The 23,519-nt window shown below is 47.9% G+C and overlaps 2 protein-coding genes across 2 annotated transcripts in view; one reads left to right on the forward strand and one right to left on the reverse strand.

Annotated features, from left to right (window-relative positions):
* Window positions 1-23,519, reverse strand: part of LOC139421666 (myosin-11-like) — a 195,888-nt gene that overhangs the window by 85,751 nt on the left and 86,618 nt on the right. The gene's annotated exons all lie outside the window — the stretch shown is intronic.
* The window catches only part of LOC139421789 (serine/threonine-protein kinase SMG1-like), a 109,298-nt gene that overhangs the window by 60,824 nt on the left and 24,955 nt on the right, over window positions 1-23,519 (forward strand). The window contains exons 35-46 of the mRNA XM_071172909.1: window positions 3,723-3,903; window positions 5,408-5,569; window positions 12,509-12,738; window positions 13,274-13,428; window positions 14,475-14,697; window positions 17,360-17,606; window positions 18,140-18,210; window positions 19,650-19,808; window positions 19,987-20,238; window positions 21,171-21,309; window positions 21,523-21,632; window positions 22,373-22,591. Coding sequence (XP_071029010.1) covers window positions 3,723-3,903; window positions 5,408-5,569; window positions 12,509-12,738; window positions 13,274-13,428; window positions 14,475-14,697; window positions 17,360-17,606; window positions 18,140-18,210; window positions 19,650-19,808; window positions 19,987-20,238; window positions 21,171-21,309; window positions 21,523-21,632; window positions 22,373-22,591 — 2,148 coding nt within the window. The remainder of the gene's footprint in view (window positions 1-3,722; window positions 3,904-5,407; window positions 5,570-12,508; window positions 12,739-13,273; window positions 13,429-14,474; window positions 14,698-17,359; window positions 17,607-18,139; window positions 18,211-19,649; window positions 19,809-19,986; window positions 20,239-21,170; window positions 21,310-21,522; window positions 21,633-22,372; window positions 22,592-23,519) is intronic.

Raw genomic sequence — 23,519 nt, forward strand, 5'->3', positions numbered from 1 at the left:
GAGGTAGAAGCTGTTTTTCAGTCTCTCGGTCCCAGCTTTGATGCACCTGTACTGACCTCGCCTTCTGGATGATAGCGGGGTGAACAGGCAGTGGCTCGGGTGGTTGATGTCCTTGATGATCTTTATGGCCTTCCTGTGACATCGGGTGGTGTAGGTGTCCTGGAGGGCAGGTAGTTTGCCCCCGGTGATGCGTTGTGCAGACCTCACTACCCTCTGGAGAGCCTTACGGTTGAGGGCGGTGCAGTTGCCATACCAGGCGGTGATACAGCCCGCCAGGATGCTCTCGATTGTGCATCTGTAGAAGTTTGTGAGTGCTTTTGGTGACAAGCCGAATTTCTTCAGCCTCCTGAGGTTGAAGAGGCGCTGCTGCGCCTTCTTCACGATGCTGTCTGTGTGAGTGGACCAATTCAGTTTGTCTGTGATGTGTATGCCAAGGAACTTAAAACTTGCTACCCTCTCCACTACTGTTCCATCGATGTGGATAGGGGGGTGTTCCCTCTGCTGTTTCCTGAAGTCCACAATCATCTCCTTAGTTTTGTTGACGTTGAGTGTGAGGTTGTTTTCCTGACACCACACTCCGAGGGCCCTCACCTCCTCCCTGTAGGCCGTCTCATCGTTGTTGGTAATCAAGCCTACCACTGTTGTGTCGTCCGCAAACTTAATGATTGAGTTGGAGGCGTGCGTGGCCACGCAGTCGTGGGTGAACAGGGAGTACAGGAGAGGGCTCAGAACGCAACCTTGTGGGGCCCCAGTGTTGAGGATCAGCGGGGAGGAGATGTTGTTGCCTACCCTCACCACCTGGGGGCGGCCCGTCAGGAAGTCCAGTACCCAGTTGCACAGGGCGGGGTCGAGACCCAGGGTCTCGAGCTTGATGACGAGCTTGGAGGGTACTATGGTGTTGAATGCCGAGCTGTAGTCGATGAACAGCATTCTCACATAGGTATTCCTCTTGTCCAGATGGGTTAGGGCAGTGTGCAGTGTGGTTGAGATTGCATCGTCTGTGGACCTATTTGGGCGGTAAGCAAATTGGAGTGGGTCTAGGGTGTCAGGTAGGGTGGAGGTGATATGGTCCTTGACTAGTCTCTCAAAGCACTTCATGATGACGGATGTGAGTGCTACGGGGCGGTAGTCATTTAGCTCAGTTACCTTAGCTTTCTTGGGAACAGGAACAATGGTGGCCCTCTTGAAGCATGTGGGAACAGCAGACTGGTATAGGGATTGATTGAATATGTCCGTAAACACACCGGCCAGCTGGTCTGCGCATGCTCTGAGGGCGCGGCTGGGGATGCCATCTGGGCCTGCAGCCTTGCGAGGGTTAACACGTTTAAATGTCTTACTCACCTCGGCTGCAGTGAAGGAGAGACCGCATGTTTTCGTTGCAGGCCGTGTCAGTGGCACTGTATTGTCCTCAAAGCGGGCAAAAAAGTTATTTAGTCTGCCTGGGAGCAAGACATCCTGGTCCGTGACTGGGCTGGGTTTCTTCCTGTAGTCCGTGATTGACTGTAGACCCTGCCACATGCCTCTTGTGTCTGAGCCGTTGAATTGAGATTCTACTTTGTCTCTGTACTGGCGCTTAGCTTGTTTGATAGCCTTGCGGAGGGAATAGCTGCACTGTTTGTATTCGGTCATGTTACCAGACACCTTGCCCTGATTAAAAGCAGTGGTTCGCGCTTTCAGTTTCACACGAATGCTGCCATCAATCCACGGTTTCTGGTTAGGGAATGTTTTAATCGTTGCTATGGGAACGACATCTTCAACGCACGTTCTAATGAACTCGCACACCGAATCAGCGTATTCGTCAATGTTGTTATCTGACGCAATACGAAACATCTCCCAGTCCACGTGATGGAAGCAGTCTTGGAGTGTGGAGTCAGCTTGGTCGGACCAGCGTTGGACAGACCTCAGCGTGGGAGCCTCTTGTTTTAGTTTCTGTCTGTAGGCAGGGATCAACAAAATGGAGTCGTGGTCAGCTTTTCCGAAAGGGGGGCGGGGCAGGGCCTTATATGCGTCGCGGAAGTTAGAGTAACAATGGTCCAAGGTCTTTCCTCCCCTGGTTGCGCAATCGATATGCTGATAAAATTTGGGGAGTCTTGTTTTCAGATTAGCCTTGTTAAAATCCCCAGCTACAATGAATGCAGCCTCCGGATAAATTGTTTCCAGTTTGCAGAGAGTTAAATAAAGTTCGTTCAGAGCCATCGATGTGTCTGCTTGGGGGGGGATATATACGGCTGTGATTATAATCGAAGAGAATTCTCTTGGTAGATAATGCGGTCTACATTTGATTGTGAGGAATTCTAAATCAGGTGAACAGAAGGATTTGAGTTCCTGTATGTTTCTTTCATCGCACCATGTCACGTTAGTCATAAGGCATACGCCCCCGCCCCTCTTTTTACCAGAAAGATGTTTTTTCCTGTCTGCGCGATGCGTGGAGAAACCTGTTGGCTGCACCGCTTCGGATTGCGTCTCTCCAGTAAGCCACGTTTCCGTGAAGCAAAGAACGTTACAGTCTCTGATGTCCCTCTGGAATGCTACCCTTGCTCGGATTTCATCAACCTTGTTGTCAAGAGACTGGACATTGGCAAGAAGAATGCTAGGGAGTGGTGCGCGCTGTGCCCGTCTCCGGAGTCTGACCAGTAGACCGCCTCGTTTCCCTCTCTTTCGGAGTCGTTTTTTTGGGTCGCTGCATAGGATCCACTCCGTTGTCCTGTTTGTAAGGCAGAACACAGGATCCGCGTCGCGAAAAACATATTCTTGGTCGTACTGATGGTGAGTTGATGCTGATCTTATATTCAGTAGTTCTTCTCGACTGTATGTAATGAAACCTAAGATGACCTGGGGTACTAATGTAAGAAATAACACGTAAAAAAACAAAAAACTGCATAGTTTCCTAGGAACGCGAAGCGAGGCGGCCATCTCTGTCGGCGCCATCTCTGTCTGGGAGCCTACGAGTTCTGGCCAGTTAATCTGTCTGGGAGCCTACGAGTTCTGGCCAGTTAATCTGTCTGGGAGCCCTACGAGTTCTGGCCAGTTAATCTGTCTGGGAGCCCTACGAGTTCTGGCCAGTTAATCTGTCTGGGAGCCCTACGAGTTCTGGCCAGTTAATCTGTCTGGGAGCCCTACGAGTTCTGGCCAGTTAATCTGTCTGGGAGCCCTACGGGTTCTGGCCAGTTAATCTGTCTGGGAGCCCTACGAGTTCTGGCCAGTTAATCTGTCTGGGAGCCCTACGAGTTCTGGCCAGTTAATCTGTCTGGGAGCCTACGAGTTCTGGCCAGTTAATCTGTCTGGGAGCCTACGAGTTCTGGCCAGTTAATCTGTCTGGGAGCCTACGAGTTCTGGCCAGTTAATCTGTCTGGGAGCCCTACGAGTTCTGGCCAGTTAATCTGTCTGGGAGCCCTACGAGTTCTGGCCAGTTAATCTGTCTGGGAGCCCTACGAGTTCTGGCCAGTTAATCTGTCTGGGAGCCCTACGAGTTCTGTCTACAAGATGAATGTTAAAGTAGAATTGATGTTTCCCGGTATTGCTATTCACTTGACTGTTTCTATTCATCTAGAACTTGTGGAAGTTTGGGATGTTGTAGGAAGATGCCTTCTCTTATAGCCTTGTCCCTTTCCCTGTATCTCTCCCATCCACCCATCTCTTCCTCCATCCCTCCATGTCTCTCCTCTTCATCCCTCCATGTCTCTCCTCTTCATCCCTCCATGTCTCTCCTCTTCCTCCTTCAGGTTTCCATCGATGAGGATGACCCCAAGCTGCTGCTGACCAATCAGAACAGCAAGCAGAGTAACGACGATATCATCGTCATGGCGACGCTGCGGTTGCTACGGCTGCTGGTGAAGCACGCCGGGGAGCTGAGGGAGGGGCTTGAGCTTGGGCTCGCCTCAACCCCCACCGCCCCCTGGAGAGGTAACACACAGACCCCCACTGGCCCCTAGAGAGGTAACACACTGACCCCCACTGGCCCCTAGAGAGGTAACCCACTGACCCCCACTGGCCCCTAGAGAGGTAACACATTGACCCCCACTGGCCCCTAGAGAGGTAACACATTGACCCCCACTGGCCCCTAGAGAGGTAACACATTGACCCCCACTGGCCCCTAGAGAGGTAACACACTGACCCCCACTGGCCCCTGGAGAGGTAGCACACTGACCCCCACTGGCCCCTGGAGAGGTAGCACACAGACCCCCACTGGCCCCTGGAGAGGTAGCGCACAGACCCCCACTGGCCCCTGGAGAGGTAGCGCACAGACCCCCACTGGCCCCTGGAGAGGTAGCGCACTGACCCCCACTGGCCCCTGGAGAGGTAAAACGCACTGACCCCCACTGGCCCCTGGAGAGGTAAAACGCACTGACCCCCACTGGCCCCTGGAGAGGTAAAACGCACTGACCCCCACTGGCCCCTGGAGAGGTAAAACGCACTGACCCCCACTGGCCCCTGGAGAGGTAGCACACAGACCCCCACTGGCCCCTAGAGAGGTAGCACACAGACCCCCACTGGCCCCTAGAGAGGTAGCACACAGACCCCCACTGGCCCCTGGAGTAGTAACACACACACCCCCACTGGCCCCTGGAGGGGTAACACACACACCCCCACTGGCCCCTGGAGTGGTAAAACACACTGACCCCCACTGGCCCCTAGAGGTAACACACAGACCCCCACTGGCCCCTAGAGAGGTAACACACACTGACCCCCACTGGCCCCTAGAGAGGTAACACACTGACCCCCACTGGCCCCTAGAGAGGTAGCACACAGGCCCCCACTGGCCCCTGGAGAGGTAACACACTGACCCCCACTGGCCCCTAGAGAGGTAACACACTGACCCCCACTGGCCCCTAGAGAGGTAACACACTGACCCCCACTGGCCCCTAGAGAGGTAGCACACAGACCCCCACTGGCCCCTAGAGAGGTAGCACACAGACCCCCACTGGCCTCTAGAGAGGTAACACACATAGACCCCCACTGGCCCCTGGAGGGGTAACACACATAGACCCCCACTGGCCCCTAGAGAGGTAACACACTCAGACCCAGAGGGAGCTCTATATTTCTCTGAAGGCTCCTGTTAGACTCTAGAAAGGAAATAATATTTAATAAACTGACATTCTAGTGTAAGACCTAGAACACATTATGGAGAGATCATCTCCAGTTAGTTGAGACCTTTGCTGCTTCTCCTGTCTCCTGCTAATTCAACCCCTCTCCCCCCGACCCAGCTGCTCTCTCTCCTGCTAATTCAACCGCTCTCCCCCTCCAGCTGTTCTCTCTCCTGTCTCCTGCTAATTCAACCCCTCTCCCCCCCAGCTCTTCTCTCTCCCCCCCCAGCTCTTCTCTCTCCTGTCTCCTGCTAATTCAACCCTTCTCCCCCCCAGCTCTTCTCTCTCCTGTCTCCTGCTAATTCAACCCCTCTCCCCTCCAGGCATCATCCCCCAGCTGTTCTCTCGTCTGAACCATCCAGAGGCTTACATCAGACAGAGTATCTGTAGTCTGCTGTGTCGCGTTGCCCAGGACTCACCACACCTCATCCTGTACCCTGCTATAGTCGGATCACTGTCTCTGGGAGGAGAGGCCCAGCACGCAGGTATACACACACACACACACACACACACACACACACTAGAGGTCGACCGATTAATTAGGGCTGATTTCAAGTTTTCATAACAATTGGTAATCTGCATTTTTGGACACCTATTCTGGCCGATTACATTGCTCTCTACGAGGAGACTGAGTGGCAGGCTGACTACCTGTTACACGAGTACAGCAAGGAGCCAAGGTGAGGTGCTAGCTAGCATTAAACTTATCTTATAAAAAACAATCAATCTTCACATAATCACTAGTTAACTACACGTGGTTGATGATATACTAGTGTAACTAGCTTGTCCTGTGTTGAATATAATCAATGCGGTGCCTGTTAATTTATCATCGAATCACAGCCTACTTCGCCAAACGGGCGATGGTTTAACAAAAGAGCATTTGTGAATAAAAGCACAATCGTTGCACAAATGTCCCTAACGATAAACCTCAATGTCCCTAACGATAAACATCAATGTCCCTAACGATAAACATCAATGTCCCTAACGATAAACATCAATGTCCCTAACGATAAACCTCAATGTCCCTAACGATAAACCTCAATGTCCCTAACGATAAACCTCAATGTCCCTAACGATAAACCTCAATGTCCCTAACGATAAACCTCAATGTCCCTAACGATAAACCTCAATGTCCCTAACGATAAACCTCAATGTCCCTAACGATAAACCTCAATGTCCCTAACGATAAACCTCAATGTGCCTAACGATAAACATCAATGTCCCTAACGATAAACATCAATGTCCCTAACGATAAACATCAATGTACCTAAACATCAATGTCCCTAACGATAAACCTCAATGTCCCTAACGATAAACCTCAATGTCCCTAACGATAAACATCAATGTACCTAAACATCAATGTCCCTAACGATAAACCTCAATGTCCCTAACGATCAACATCAATGTACCTAAACATCAATGTCCCTAACAATTAACCTCAATGTCCCTAACGATAAACCTCAATGTCCCTAACGATAAACCTCAATGTCCCTAACGATAAACCTCAATGTCCCTAACGATAAACACCAATGTCCCTAAACATCAATGTGCCTAACGATAAACATCAATGTCCCTAACGATAAACATCAATGTCCCTAACCATAAACATCAATGTCCCTAACGATAAACATCAATGTACCTAACCATAAACATCAATGTACCTAAACATCAATGTGCCTAACGATAAACACCAATGTCCCTAAACATCAATGTCCCTAACGATAAACATCAATGTCCCTAACGATAAACATCAATGTCCCTAACGATAAACATCAATGTACCTAACCATAAACATCAATGTCCCTAACGATAAACATCAATGTCCCTAACGATAAACATCAATGTCCCTAAACATCAATGTCCCTAACGATAAACATCAATGTCCCTAACGATAAACATCAATGTCCCTAAACATCAATGTCCCTAAACATCAATGTCCCTAAACATCAATGTGCCTAACGATAAACATCAATGTACCTAACCATAAACATCAATGTACCTAAACATCAATGTGCCTAACGATAAACACCAATGTCCCTAACGATAAACACCAATGTCCCTAACGATAAACACCAATGTCCCTAACGATAAACATCAATGTCCCTAACGATAAACATCAATGTCCCTAACGATAAACATCAATGTCCCTAAACATCAATGTCCCTAAACATCAATGTCCCTAAACATCAATGTCCCTAAACATCAATGTCCCTAAACATCAATGTGCCTAACGATAAACATCAATGTACCTAACTATAAACATCAATGTACCTAACTATAAACATCAATGTACCTAACTATAAACATCAATGTACCTAACGATAAACATCAATGTCCCTAACGATAAACATCAATGTCCCTAACGATAAACATCAATGTCCCTAACCATAAACATCAATGTACCTAAACATCAATGTCCCTAACGATAAACATCAATGTCCCTAACGATAAACATCAATGTCCCTAACCATAAACATCAATGTACCTAAACATCAATGTGCCTAACGATAAACACCAATGTCCCTAACGATAAACACCAATGTCCCTAACGATAAACATCAATGTCCCTAACGATAAACATCAATGTCCCTAACGATAAACATCAATGTCCCTAACGATAAACATCAATGTCCCTAACGATAAACATCAATGTCCCTAACGATAAACATCAATGTCCCTAACGATAAACATCAATGTCCCTAACGATAAACATCAATGTCCCTAACGATAAACATCAATGTCCCTAACGATACACATCAATGTCCCTAACGATACACATCAATGTCCCTAAACATCAATGTCCCTAACGATAAACATCAATGTCCCTAACGATAAACATCAATGTCCCTAACGATAAGCATCAATGTCCCTAACCATAAACATCAATGTACCTAAACATCAATGTGCCTAACGATAAACACCAATGTCCCTAACGATAAACATCAATGTACCTAAACATCAATGTCCCTAACGATAAACATCAATGTCCCTAAACATCAATGTCCCTAACGATAAACCTCAATGTCCCTAACGATAAACATCAATGTACCTAAACATCAATGTCCCTAACGATAAACCTCAATGTCCCTAACGATAAACATCAATGTACCTAAACATCAATGTCCCTAACAATTAACCTCAATGTCCCTAACGATAAACCTCAATGTCCATAACGATAAACCTCAATGTCCCTAACGATAAACATCAATGTACCTAACGATAAACATCAATGTACCTAAACATCAATGTCCCTAACGATAAACCTCAATGTCCCTAACGATAAACATCAATGTCCCTAACGATAAACATCAATGTACCTAACGATAAACATCAATGTCCCTAACGATAAACATCAATGTACCTAAACATCAATGTCCCTAACGATAAACCTCAATGTCCCTAACGATAAACATCAATGTACCTAAACATCAATGTCCCTAACGATAAACATCAATGTCCCTAACGATAAACATCAATGTCCCTAACGATAAACATCAATGTCCCTAACGATAAACATCAATGTCCCTAAACATCAATGTCCCTAAACATCAATGTCCCTAAACATCAATGTCCCTAAACATCAATGTCCCTAAACATCAATGTCCCTAAACATCAATGTGCCTAACGATAAACATCAATGTACCTAACTATAAACATCAATGTACCTAACGATAAACATCAATGTCCCTAACGATAAACATCAATGTCCCTAACGATAAACATCAATGTCCCTAACCATAAACATCAATGTACCTAAACATCAATGTGCCTAACGATAAACACCAATGTCCCTAACGATAAACATCAATGTCCCTAACGATAAACATCAATGTCCCTAACCATAAACATCAATGTACCTAAACATCAATGTGCCTAACGATAAACACCAATGTCCCTAACGATAAACACCAATGTCCCTAACGATAAACATCAATGTCCCTAACGATAAACATCAATGTCCCTAACGATAAACATCAATGTCCCTAACGATAAACATCAATGTCCCTAACGATAAACATCAATGTCCCTAACGATAAACATCAATGTCCCTAACGATAAACATCAATGTCCCTAACGATAAACATCAATGTCCCTAACGATACACATCAATGTCCCTAAACATCAATGTCCCTAACGATAAACATCAATGTCCCTAACGATAAACATCAATGTCCCTAACGATAAACATCAATGTCCCTAACCATAAACATCAATGTACCTAAACATCAATGTGCCTAACGATAAACACCAATGTCCCTAACGATAAACATCAATGTACCTAAACATCAATGTCCCTAACGATAAACATCAATGTCCCTAAACATCAATGTCCCTAACGATAAACATCAATGTCCCTAACGATAAACATCAATGTACCTAAACATCAATGTCCCTAACGATAAACATTAATGTCCCTAACGATAAACCTCAATGTCCCTAACGATAAACATCAATGTACCTAAACATCAATGTCCCTAACGATAAACCTCAATGTCCCTAACGATAAACATCAATGTACCTAAACATCAATGTCCCTAACAATTAACCTCAATGTCCCTAACGATAAACCTCAATGTCCCTAACGATAAACATCAATGTCCCTAACGATAAACCTCAATGTCCCTAACGATAAACCTCAATGTCCCTAACGATAAACATCAATGTCCCTAACGATAAACATCAATGTCCCTAACGATAAACATCAATGTCCCTAACGATAAACACCAATGTCCCTAACTATAAACATCAATGTACCTAACGATAAACATCAATGTCCCTAACGATAAACATCAATGTACCTAAACATCAATGTCCCTAACGATAAACATCAATGTACCTAAACATCAATGTCCCTAACGATAAACCTCAATGTCCCTAACGATAAACATCAATGTACCTAAACATCAATGTCCCTAACGATAAACATCAATGTCCCTAACGATAAACATCAATGTACCTAACCATAAACATCAATGTCCCTAACGATAAACATCAATGTCCCTAAACATCAATGTCCCTAACGATAAACATCAATGTCCCTAACGATAAACATCAATGTCCCTAAACATCAATGTCCCTAAACATCAATGTCCCTAAACATCAATGTGCCTAACGATAAACATCAATGTACCTAACCATAAACATCAATGTCCCTAACGATAAACACCAATGTCCCTAACGATAAACACCAATGTCCCTAACGATAAACACCAATGCCCCTAACGATAAACATCAATGTCCCTAACGATAAACATCAATGTCCCTAACGATAAACATCAATGTCCCTAACGATAAACATCAATGTCCCTAACGATAAACATCAATGTCCCTAAACATCAATGTCCCTAAACATCAATGTCCCTAAACATCAATGTCCCTAAACATCAATGTGCCTAACGATAAACATCAATGTACCTAACTATAAACATCAATGTACCTAACTATAAACATCAATGTGCCTAACGATAAACCTCAATGTACCTAACGATAAACCTCAATGTACCTAAACATCAATGTGCCTAACGATAAACATCAATGTCCCTAACGATAAACATCAATGTCCCTAACCATAAACATCAATGTACCTAAACATCAATGTGCCTAACGATAAACACCAATGTCCCTAACGATAAACATCAATGTCCCTAACCATAAACATCAATGTACCTAAACATCAATGTGCCTAACGATAAACACCAATGTCCCTAACGATAAACATCAATGTCCCTAACGATAAACATCAATGTCCCTAACGATAAACATCAATGTCCCTAACGATAAACATCAATGTCCCTAACGATAAACATCAATGTCCCTAACGATAAACATCAATGTCCCTAACGATAAACATCAATGTCCCTAACGATAAACATCAATGTCCCTAACGATAAACATCAATGTCCCTAACGATAAACATCAATGTCCCTAACGATACACATCAATGTCCCTAAACATCAATGTCCCTAACGATAAACATCAATGTCCCTAACGATAAACATCAATGTCCCTAACGATAAACACTAATGTCCCTAACGATAAACATCAATGTCCCTAAACATCAATGTCCCTAACGATAAACATCAATGTCCCTAACGATAAACATCAATGTCCCTAACGATAAACATCAATGTCCCTAACGATAAACATCAATGTCCCTAACGATAAACATCAATGTCCCTAACGATAAACATCAATGTCCCTAACGATAAACATCAATGTCCCTAACGATAAACATCAATGTCCCTAACGATAAACACTAATGTCCCTAAACATCAATGTCCCTAACGATAAACATCAATGTACCTAACGATAAACATCAATGTACCTAACGATAAACATCAATGCCTTTCTTAAAATCAATACACACAAGTATATATTTTTTAAACCTGCATTTTTAGTTAAAATAAATTAACGTTAGCAGGCAATATTAACTAGATAAATTGTCACTTCTCTTGCGTTCTGTGCAACAGAGTCCAGGGTATATTCAGCAGTTTGGGACGCCTGGCTCGTTGAGAACTGTGTGAAGACCATTTATTCCTAACAAAGACCGTAATTAATTTGCCAGAACTTTACATAATTATGACATAACATTGGAGGTTGTGCAATGTAGCAGCAATATTTAGACTTAAGGGTGCCACCCGTTTGATAAAATAAGGAACGGTTCCGTATTTCACTGAAAGAATTAATGTCTTGTTTTCAAAATGATAGTTTCCGGATTCGGCCATATTAATGACCGAAGGCTCGTATTTCTGTGTTTATTATAATTAAGTCTATGATTTGATAGAGCAGTCTGACTGAGCGGTGGTAGGCAGCAGCAGGCTCGTAAGCATTCATTCAAACAGCACTTTACTGCGTTTGCCAGCAGCTCTTCGCTGTGCTTCAAGCATTGAGCTGTTTATGACTTCAAGCCTATCAACTCCCGAGATGAGGCTGGTGTCACCGATGTGAAATGGCTAGCTAGTTAGCGGGGTGCAGACTAATAGCGTTTCAAACGTCACTCGCTCTGAGACTTAGTGGTTGTTCCCCTTGCTCTGCAAGGGCCACGGCTTTTGTGGAGCGATGGGTAACGATGCTTCGAGTGTGGCTGTTGTCAATGTGTTCCTGGTTCGAGCCCAGGTAGGGGCGAGGAGAGGGACGGAAGCTATACTGTTACATTGGCAATACTATAGTGCCTATAAGAACATCCAATAGTCAAAGGTATATGAAATACAAATGGAAGAGAGCCCTATAATAACTACAACCTAAAACTTCTTACCTGGGAATATTGAACCACCAACTTTCATATGTTCTCATGTTCTGAGCAAGGAACTCAAACGTTAGCTTTCTTACATGGCACATATTGCACTTTTACTTTCTTCTCCAACACTTTGTTTTTGCATTATTTAAACCAAATTGTCTCAACTCGCCATAACATCTTTGTCTCCCAGGAAACAAGCTCCCGTCGGCCCTGCCCACCTTCCTGGGCAGCATGCAGGGGGAGGGGCTGTGTGAGGAAGGGGAGGGGACACTGGGAAGTAACCCCGCCTCCCAGGAGGAAGATGGGCGGGGTGAGGAGTTTCCTGCGCTGTGTTCCAGCCAGGACCAGGCCATGATGCATGACTGCTACAGCAAGATAGTGGACAAGCTGTCTGCAGCCAACCCCACTATGGTGTTACAGGTAAACACTTCCCCCTACTGCAGCCAACCACATTATGGTGTTACAGGTAAACACTTCCCCCTACTGCAGCCAACCCCACTATGGTGTTACAGGTAAACACTTCCCCCTACTGCAGCCAAACCCACTATGGTGTTACAGGTAAACACTTCCCCCTACTGCAGCCAACCCCACTATGGTGTTACAGGTAAACACTTCCCCCTACTGCAGCCAAACCCACTATGGTGTTACAGGTAAACACTTCCCCTACTGCAGCCAACCCCACTATGGTGTTACAGGTAAACACTTCCCCTACTGCAGCCAACCCCACTATGGTGTTACAGGTAAACACTTCCCCTACTGCAGCCAACCCCACTATGGTGTTACAGGTAAACACTTCCCCTACTGCAGCCAACCCCACTATGGTGGTGTCCAATATGCTGTTTTCAAAGCTGATTGTCACCAATAAGGTTAATTCACTGGGTTAAATGATTTGTCTTTCCCTCTGCGAACTGACTATGCATCTCCGTGGGCTGTGTGTCTGTCCGTGGGTCCCCAGGTGCAGATGCTAGTGGGAGAGCTGCGGCGCGTGACTCTGCTGTGGGATGAGTTGTGGCTGGGCGTCCTGCAGCAGCAACACATGCACGTCCTGCGCAGGATTCAGCAGCTGGAGGACGAGGTCAAGAGAGTGCAGAACAACAACACACTACGCAAGTGAGTCACACACTGCTAGGGTACACGCTACTAGGGTACACGCTACTAGGGTACACGCTGCTAGGGTACACGCTGCTAGGGTACACGCTGCTAGGGTACACGCTGCTAGGGTACACGCTGCTAGGGTACACGCTACTAGGGTACACGCTACTAGGGTACACGCTGCTAGGGTACACGCTGCTAGGGTACACGCTACTAGGGTACAGCGGGTACACGCTACTAGGGTACACGCTACTAGGGTACAGCGGGTACACGCTACTAGGGTACACGCTGCTAGGGTACAGCGGGTACACGCTACTAGGGTACACGCTGCTAGGGTACAGCGGGTACACGCTACTAGGGCACACGCTACAAGGGCACACGCTACAAGGGCACATGCTACTAGTCCCTGTCTCGGGTACTGGGTAGCCTAGGCTACCAGAGGTTAGTCCCTGTCTCGGGTACTGGGTAGCCTAGGCTACCAGAGGTTAGTCCCTGTCTCGGGTACTGGGTAGCCTAGGCTACCAGAGGTTAGTCCCTGTCTCGGGTACTGGGTAGCCTCGGCCCTGTCTCGGGTACTGGGTAGCCTCGGCCCTGTCTCGGGTACTGGGTAGCCTCGGCCCTGTCTCGGGTACTGGGTAGCCTCGGCCCTGTCTCGGGTACTGGGTAGCCTCGGCCCTGTCTCGGGTACTGGGTAGCCTCGGCCCTGTCTCGGGTACTGGGTAGCCTCGGCCCTGTCTCGGGTACTGGGTTTCATTCTGACCCTCTGCACTTCTCACTCGCTAACTATACAACACTGTCCTGTCTCAACATGTATGTTGTAACCTCAGTCAAAGGAACATAGATGACTAACTATACAACACTGTCCTGTCTCAACATGTATGTTGTAACCTCAGTCAAAGGAACATAGATGACTAACTATACAACACTGTCCTGTCTCAACATGTATGTTTTAACCTCAGTCAAAGGAACATAGATGACTAACTATACAACACTGTCCTGTCTCAACATGTATGTTTTAACCTCAGTCAAAGGAACATGTATGAACCGTGTGCCTCCTCTGTCAGGGAGGAGAAGGTGGCCATCATGTGTGAGAAGCACTCCGCCCTGATGCGTCCCGTGGTGTTCGCTCTGGACCACGTGAGGAGCATCACCACGACGCCCGCCGAGACCCCCCACGAGACCTGGTTCCAGCAGACCTACGGGGACGCCGTCACCTCGGCCCTGGAGAGACTGAAGAGCCCTCACAACCCGGCCAACCCTGCCAGCAGCTGGGTCCCGTTCAAACAGGTACGAGCAGGACCCGGGGGGGGGGGTGGTAGTGTTTGTGTTCCCGTTCCCTGAGGGTGTAGGGTGTTCCCGTTCCCTGAGGGTGTAGGGTGTTCCCGTTCCCTGAGGGTGTAGGGTGTTCCCTGAGGGTGTAGGGTGTTCCCTGAGGGTGTAGGGTGTTCCCTGAGGGTGTAGGGTGTTCCCTGAGGGTGTAGGGCGTTCCCTGAGGGGGTAGGGTGACGTTTGTGTTCCCTGAGGGGGTAGGGTGTTCCCGTTCCCTGAGGGGGTAGGGTGACGTTTGTGTTCCCTGAGGGGGCAGGGTGTCGTTCCCGTTCCCTGAGGGGGCAGGGTGACGTTCCCGTTCCCTGAGGGGGCAGGGTGACGTTCCCGTTCCCTGAGGGGGCAGGGTGACGTTCCCGTTCCCTGAGGGGGCAGGGTGACGTTGCCACTATAAGCTGATCTTGGATCAGCTTCCCATTGTCCTCCACTAATGGTTAAAGGTAGACTCGGGGAGATGACGTTAAAATGAACAGCACCGCAGATATTGAGATTTGTAGCTAATGACAAATGGTCTTCAAATTGGTAACTGTACAAAATAAGATGCTCATATTGACAAGGAGAATATTAGCATCATGAAGACGAGAGAGAGAAACCCAGCTGGCTAGCGTGTCTGGTTCTGGCTGACTGTCTACTCAGCTTGTTATCAAAACCAAAGTTCATTTCGCCCTCATCTTATCCATCAGAATAAATACTTTTAAAATGTAAATATCATAATTGCCAATATAAAAACATTGTGTACAGTTTCTTACCCCTAATGTTACTGTCCTGATCTCAATGACAGAGCTGTCAACTTGGGAGAAACCTTTTCAGGTCCAGTGGGGACCAGGTGCCACTGTCAGTCCCCGTGCCTAAACTCTGTTTGCTCAAACCTGCCAATGATGCATTGGGAAAGGGGCGTCAGTTGTTACTATGGCATTTCCAGATGGCGCTACCCATACTGTTAGGGTCTTACTATGGCATTTCCAGATGGCGCTACCCATACTGTTAGGGTCTTACTATGGCATTTCCAGATGGCGCCTCCCATACTGTTAGGGTCTTACTATGGCATTTCCAGATGGCATTTCCAGATGGTGCCTCCCATACTGTTAGGGTCTTACTATGGCATTTCCAGATGGTGCTACCCATATTGTTAGGGTCTTACTATGGCATTTCCAGATGGTGCTACCCAAATTGTTAGGGTCTTACTATGGCATTTCCAGATGGTGCTACCCATATTGTTAGGGTCTCACTATGGCATTTCCAGATGGTGCCTCCCATATTGTTAGGGTCTTACTATGGCATTTCCAGATGGCGCTACCCATATTGTTAGGGTCTTACTATGGCATTTCCAGATGGCATTTCCAGATGGCGCCTCCCATACTGTTAGGGTCTTACTATGGCATTTCCAGATGGTGCTACCCATACTGTTAGGGTCTTACTATGGCATTTCCAGATGGCGCTACCCATACTGTTAGGGTCTCACTATGGCATTTCCAGATGGTGCTACCCATATTGTTAGGGTCTTACTATGGCATTTCCAGATGGCGCCTCCCATATTGTTAGGGTCTCACTATGGCATTTCCAGATGGTGCTACCCATATTGTTAGGGTCTCACTATGGCATTTCCAGATGGCGCTACCCATATTGTTAGGGTCTTACTATGGCATTTCCAGATAGTGCTACCCATACTGTTAGGGTCTTACTATGGCATTTCCAGATGGCGCTACCCATACTGTTAGGGTCTCACTATGGCATTTCCAGATGGTGCTACCCATATTGTTAGGGTCTTACTATGGCATTTCCTGATGGCGCCTCCCATATTGTTAGGGTCTCACTATGGCATTTCCAGATGGTGCCTCCCATATTGTTAGGGTCTCACTATGGCATTTCCAGATGGTGCTACCCATATTGTTAGGGTCTTACTATGGCATTTCCAGATGGTGCTACCCATATTGTTAGGGTCTTACTATGGCATTTCCAGATGGTGCTACCCATATTGTTAGGGTCTTACTATGGCATTTCCAGATGGTGCTACCCATATTGTTAGGGTCTTACTATGGCATTTCCAGATGGCGCTACCCATATTGTTAGGGTCCCCTCCCCTCCCAGCAGTGTGTCTGTATAGGATAGGACTATAATCAGATGGTCTTCAGGGTGGGCCCCTGTGGCCCCCCTCCCCTCCCAGCAGTGTCTGTATGGGATAGGACTATAATCAGATGGTCTTCAGGGTGGGCCCCTGTGGCCCCCCTCCCCTCCCAGCAGTGTCTGTATAGGATAGGACTATAATCAGGTGGCCTTCAGGGTGGGCCCCTGTGGCCCCCCTCCAGCAGTGTGTCTGTATAGGATAGGACTATAATCAGATGGTCTTCAGGGTGGGCCCCTGTGGCCCCCCTCCCCTCCCAGCAGTGTGTCTGTATGGGATAGGACTATAATCAGATGGTCTTCAGGGTGGGCCCCTGTGGCCCCCCTCCCCTCCCAGCAGTGTGTCTGTATGGGATAGGACTATAATCAGATGGTCTTAAGGGTGGGCCCCTGTGGCCCCCCTCCCAGCAGTGTGTCCAATGTATCTGAAACCTTTTTAAAATGTTTACTGTACTTTTTTCTGTTCAAGTGGATTTAAATGAAAGTGTTAAATGTCTCCTAGATCATGCTGAGTCTCCAGCAGAGGGCTCAGAAGAGGACCAGCTATCTGCTGCGTCTGGACCACATCAGCCCCCGCCTGGCTGCCATGGCGACCACTGAGATGGCGTTGCCGGGCGAGGTGTCGGCAACGGACGCGTTGACCATCCAAAGTGTTGGCAACACCATCACCATCCTGCCGACCAAGACCAAACCCAAGAAACTACACTTCCTGGGCTCCGACGGACACAACTACCCTTACCTCTTCAAAGGTAGAGACCACACACACGCACACACACACACACACACACACACACATGATGAACGCAACTAGCCCTACCTCTTCCAGACAGAACAACCTCCAGGCAGACGACCAGCAGGAATAGAAGTCTGAACCTAATTCTCCTCTCTCCTCCTAACTCTACCTCATTCCTCCTCTCTCTCCCTCTCTCTGATTTGACCCTCATCTATTCCTCCCTTTCTCCTCCTAACTCTACCTCATTCCTCCTCTCTCTCCCTCTCTCTGATTTGACCCTCATCTATTCCTCCCTCTCTCCTCCTAACTCTACCTCCTTCCTCCTCTCTCCCTCCCTCTCCTTTCTCCTCCTAACTCTACCTCCTTCCTCCTCTCTCTCCCTCCCTCTCCTTTCTCCTCCTAACTCTACCTCCTTCCTCCTCTCTCTCGTTCCCTCTCCTTTCTCCTCCTAACTCTACCGCCTTCCTCCTCTCTCTCGCTCTCTGATTTGACCCTCATCTATTCCTTCCTCCTCTCTCTCCTTCCTCCTTCCTCCTCTCTCCCTCTCAGGTCTGGAGGACCTCCACCTAGATGAGCGAATCATGCAGTTCCTTTCCATAGTCAACACCATGTTCACCAAGGTACGTTCTGTAGTCAGTACCATGTTCACCAAGGTACGTTCTGTAGTCAGTACCATGTTCACCAAGGTACATTCTGTAGTCAGTACCATGTTCACCAAGGTACGTTCTGTAGTCAACACCATGTTCACCAAGGTACGTTCTGTAGTCAACACCATGTTCACCAAGGTACATTCTGTAGTCAACACCATGTTCACCAAGGTACGTTCTGTAGTCAACACCATGTTCACCAAGGTACGTTCTGTAGTCAACACCATGTTCACCAAGGTACGTTCTGTAGTCAACACCATGTTCACCAAGGTACGTTCTGTAGTCAACACCATGTTCTGTAGTCAACACCATGTTCACCAAGGTACATTCTGTAGTCAACACCATGTTCACCAAGGTACGTTCTGTAGTCAACACCATGTTCACCAAGGTACGTTCTGTAGTCAACACCATGTTCACCAAGGTACGTTCTGTAGTCAACACCATGTTCTGTAGTCAACACCATGTTCACCAAGGTACGTTCTGTAGTCAACACCATGTTCACCAAGGTACGTTCTGTAGTCAACACCATGTTCACCAAGGTACGTCCTGTAGTCAATACCATGTTCACCAAGGTACGTTCTGTAGTCAACACCATGTTCACCAAGGTACGTTCTGTAGTCAATACCATGTTCACCAAGGTACGTTCTGTAGTCAACACCATGTTCACCAAGGTACGTTCTGTAGTCAACACCATGTTCACCAAGGTACGTTCTGTAGTCAACACCATGTTCACCAAGGTACGTTCTGTAGTCAACACCATGTTCACCAAGGTACGTTCTGTAGTCAACACCATGTTCACCAAGGTACGTTCTGTAGTCAACACCATGTTCACCAAGGTACGTTCTGTAGTCAACACCATGTTCACCAAGGTACGTTCTGTAGTCAACACCATGTTCACCAAGGTACGTTCTGTAGTCAATACCATGTTCACCAAGGTACGTTCTGTAGTCAACACCATGTTCACCAAGGTACGTCCTGTAGTCAACACCACGTTCTGTAGTCAACACCATGTTCACCAAGGTACGTCCTGTAGTCAACACCATGTTCACCAAGGTACGTTCTGTAGTCAACACCATGTTCACCAAGGTACGTTCTGTAGTCAACACCATGTTCACCAAGGTAACATCATTGATTGATTGATCGATCATTTAAAAGACAAGGCTGATCCAGCCAGAGACAACACCAGAGTATAGGGTATGGGGCCCTGTGTAGTTCAACTGTGAAAAAATACACCAAACATTTAAAAAAAAGATTTTAAAAAGATTTAACAAATAATAGAAGTAGTATAATAGGTGATTTAAACCTGAAGGCTTGTTCCAGTAATATTAACTGCTACTGGGAAAGACGGGCTGTTTCACGTGGTCGTACGACTGCTGCTGTTGTCTGCAGAGCATAACTCTGTTCTTCTCTAGGTGAACCAGCAGGAGCGCCCCCACTTCCACGCCCGCCACTACTCCGTCACCCCGCTGGGGACACGCTCAGGACTCATCCAATGGGTGGACGGCGCCACGCCGCTCTTCGGCCTCTACAAGCGATGGCAGCAGAGAGAGGCCGTGCTGCAGGCTCAGAAGGTAATGGTTGTGGGGGTGGTGGTGGTGGTGTGTGATCTTTTGTAGGAACTTGCTCTGTGAATGTGTTGAGCTCAATACATTCAACATTGAAACTATGGCAATGCCAAGCACTTTGTTGGACCTTGAGCTCTGTCTCTACTCATCTCTCATCACTTTCTGTCTCTCGCTCCTCCCCCAGGCCCAGGATTCGTTCCAGCAGCAGCCCCAGCCCCTCCCTCTGGTTCCACGGCCCAGTGAGCTCTACTACAGCAAGATAGGCCCCGCCCTGAAGGGGGTGGGGCTCAGCCTGGATGTTTCGCGGCGCGATTGGCCGCTCAGCGTGATGAGGGATGTGCTTAAGGAGCTGATGGCGTCCACGCCCCCTAACCTGCTGGCCAAAGAGCTGTGGTGCTCCTGTACCACGTCTAGCGAGTGGTGGAGGGTCACACAGGTGAGCTGAGCTGGGGTCAAAGGTCAAACAGGGTTTACTGTCAGTCAGTCAAGGGTTTGAGGTCACACAGGTTGTGTGGCTGCTTCTTCCTCGTATCCTTTCCTTCCTCTGCACTGATGTGAAAATAACTGATCTGAAAACATGGCGTAACTAAGACTGGATACAGGATCCACTCATAGAGTTGGATAGAGGACTCATCTTTGTGAATCTGTTAATTTCCATACTAAAAGGTCCCTCTATCTTACTCTATGGATCCACCTGTATCGGGCCTCCCGGGTGGCGCAGTGGTCTACGGCACTTCATCGCAGCGCTAGCTGTGCCACCAGAGACTCTGGTTTCGCACCCAGGCTCTCTCGACAGATGGCCGCGACCGGGAGGTCCATGGGGCGACGCACAATTGGCCCAGCGTCGTCCGGGTTAGGGAGGGCTTGGCCGGTAGGGATATCCTTGTCTCATCGCGCACCAGCGACTCCTGTGGCGGGCCGGGCGCAGTGCGGGCTAACCAGGGGCGCCAGGTGCACAGTGTTTCCTCCGACACATTGGTGCGGCTGGCTTCCGGGTTGGATGCGCGCTGTGTTAAGAAGCAGTGCGGCTTGGTTGGTTGTGTATCGGAGGACGCATGACTTTCAACCTTCGTCTCTCCCGAGCCCGTACGGGAGTTGTAGCGATGAGACAAGATAGTAATTACTAACAACAATTGGATACCACGAAGTTGGGGAGAAAAAGTAGGGTAAAATGTAAAAATAAAATGTCCTCTATCTTCCTCTATGGATCCACCTGGCTAGGGCTCTCTGACTAGTGCAGATGAAGGAAAGGAAGCCATGTTGCACTAATGCTTGGGAAGTGGAGACGTCAATAAACGTCAAATTAAACCTTACTGGGGGCTAATTAATGGTAAATGAACGCTCCTCCTCTTCTTCCTCCTGCCACAGTCCTACGCCAGGTCCACTGCTGTGATGTCTATGGTGGGCTACATCATTGGCCTCGGCGACCGTCACCTTGACAACGTGCTGATTGACATGACGACGGGAGAGGTGGTGCACATCGACTACAACGTCTGCTTCGAGAAAGGTAATTAAATAGTTCTATTTTGAGGTTTGAACAAGCAGCGACCCTCCTGGTTAATACAGGTTGCTTTGTGGATTTCACTGCTGTTTGTCCTGATGTGTGATGATTCTCTGTGTGTGTGTGTGTGATGATTCTCTGTCTGTGTGTGTGTGATGATTCTCTGTGTGTGTGTGTGTGATTCTCTGTATGATGATTCTCTCTGTGTGTGGTCTCCAGGGAAGAGCCTGCGTGTGCCAGAGAAAGTGCCGTTCCGTATGACCCACAACATCGAGACGGCCCTGGGAGTCACTGGGGTGGAGGGCATCTTCAGACTGTCCTGTGAACAGGTACTAGCTAGTGGAACATTTAGGAGACTGTCCTGTGAACAGGTACTAGCTAGTGGAACAGTCTTCAGACTGTCCTGTGAACAGGTACTAGCTAGTGGAACAGTCTTCAGACTGTCCTGTGAACAGGTACTAGCTAGTGGAACACTCTCCTGTGAACAGGTACTAGCTAGTGGAACACTCTCCTGTGAACAGGTACTAGCTAGTGGAACACTCTCCTGTGAACAGGTACTAGCTAGTGGAACAGTCTTCAGACTGTCCTGTGAACAGGTACTAGCTAGTGGAACAGTCTTCAGACTGTCCTGTGAACAGGTACTAGCTAGTGGAACAGTCTTCAGACTGTCCTGTGAACAGGTACTAGCTAGTGGAACAGTCTTCAGACTGTCCTGTGAACAGGTACTAGCTAGTGGAACAGTCTTCAGACTGTCCTGTGAACAGGTACTTGCTAGTGGAACATTTAGGAGACTCTTCTGTGTCAGCTGTGGTGCCTTGGGTGACGTTAAGCTCATTTAAACTTCCTGGCTTTGTCTGCTGTTGATCACCTCAAACTTCACTTACAACTTAGTCTTGTTTACTTCTAAACATTTCTAAAACATTCCTGACACTTTTAAAGACATTCCTGAAACGTTTGTTGTTTGTTTTTGTTTTAAGTTTCTGAAACATGCAAACCATATTCTAATCTTCTCTTTTCTGATTGGTCAGGTGGTCCAGATGATGCTAACCTCTCCTTTTTGATTGGTCAGGTGATTCAGATGATGCGTCGTGGGCGGGAGACGCTGCTGACCCTGCTGGAGGCGTTTGTGTACGACCCTCTGGTGGACTGGACGGCCGGGGGGGAGGTGGGCTTCGCCGGGGCCGTGTACGGAGGGGGGGGGCAGCAGGCGGAGAACAAGCAGAGCAAGAGGGAGATGGAGAGAGACATCACACGCTCCCTCTTCTCCTCCCGCGTGGCTGAGATCAAGGTGAGCAGTGGGAGACGGAGACACACATCCAGCTCTCTCTCTGTCTGAAATGGCACTCTGTTCCTTATAGAGGTCGTCCTGTATGTTGTGGAAGGAGCGCCTCTTCACCTGTCGTTCCCCTTACCAGATGTTCTGAAATGACCAGGCCACTGACATCTTCCTCCCCTTACTACCTCACCCCCTCCCTTTCTCCCTCCTTCACTACCTCACCCCCTCCTTCACTACCTCACTCCCTTCCTTTCTCCCTCCTTCACTACCTCACCCCCTCCTTTTCTCTCTCCTTCACTACCTCACCCCCTCCCTTTCTCCCTCCTTCACTACCTCACCCCCTCCTTTTCTCCCTCCTTCACTACCTCACCCCCTCCGTTTCTCCCTCCTTCACTACCTCACCCCCTTCCTTTTCTCCCTCCTTCACTACCTCACCACCTCCCTTTCTCCCTCCTTCACTACCCCACCCCCTCCCTTTCTCCCTCCTTCACTACCTCACCACCTCCCTTTCTCCCTCCTTCACTACCCCACCCCCTCCCTTTCTCCCTCCTTCACTACCTCACCCCCTCCCTTCCTACCCTCCTTCACTACCTCACCCCCTCCCTTTCTACCCTCCTTCACTACCTCACCCCCTCCCTTTCTACCCTCCTTCACTACCTCACCCCCTCCCTTTCTACCCTCCTTCACTACCTCACCCCCTCCCTTCCTACCCTCCTTCACTACCTCACCCCCTCCCTTTCTCCCTCCTTCACTACCTCACCCCCTCCCTTTCTCCCTCCTTCACTACCTCACCCCCTCCCTTTCTCCCTCCTTCACTACCTCACCCCCTCCTTTTCTCCCTCCTTCACTACCTCACCCCCTTCCTTTCTCCCTCCTTCACTACCCCACCCCCTCCTTTTCTCCCTCCTTCACTACCTCACCCCCTCCTTTTCTCCCTCCT

Source organism: Oncorhynchus clarkii, chromosome 12 (genome assembly GCF_045791955.1).
Source record: "Oncorhynchus clarkii lewisi isolate Uvic-CL-2024 chromosome 12, UVic_Ocla_1.0, whole genome shotgun sequence".
Taxonomy (NCBI): domain Eukaryota; kingdom Metazoa; phylum Chordata; class Actinopteri; order Salmoniformes; family Salmonidae; genus Oncorhynchus; species Oncorhynchus clarkii.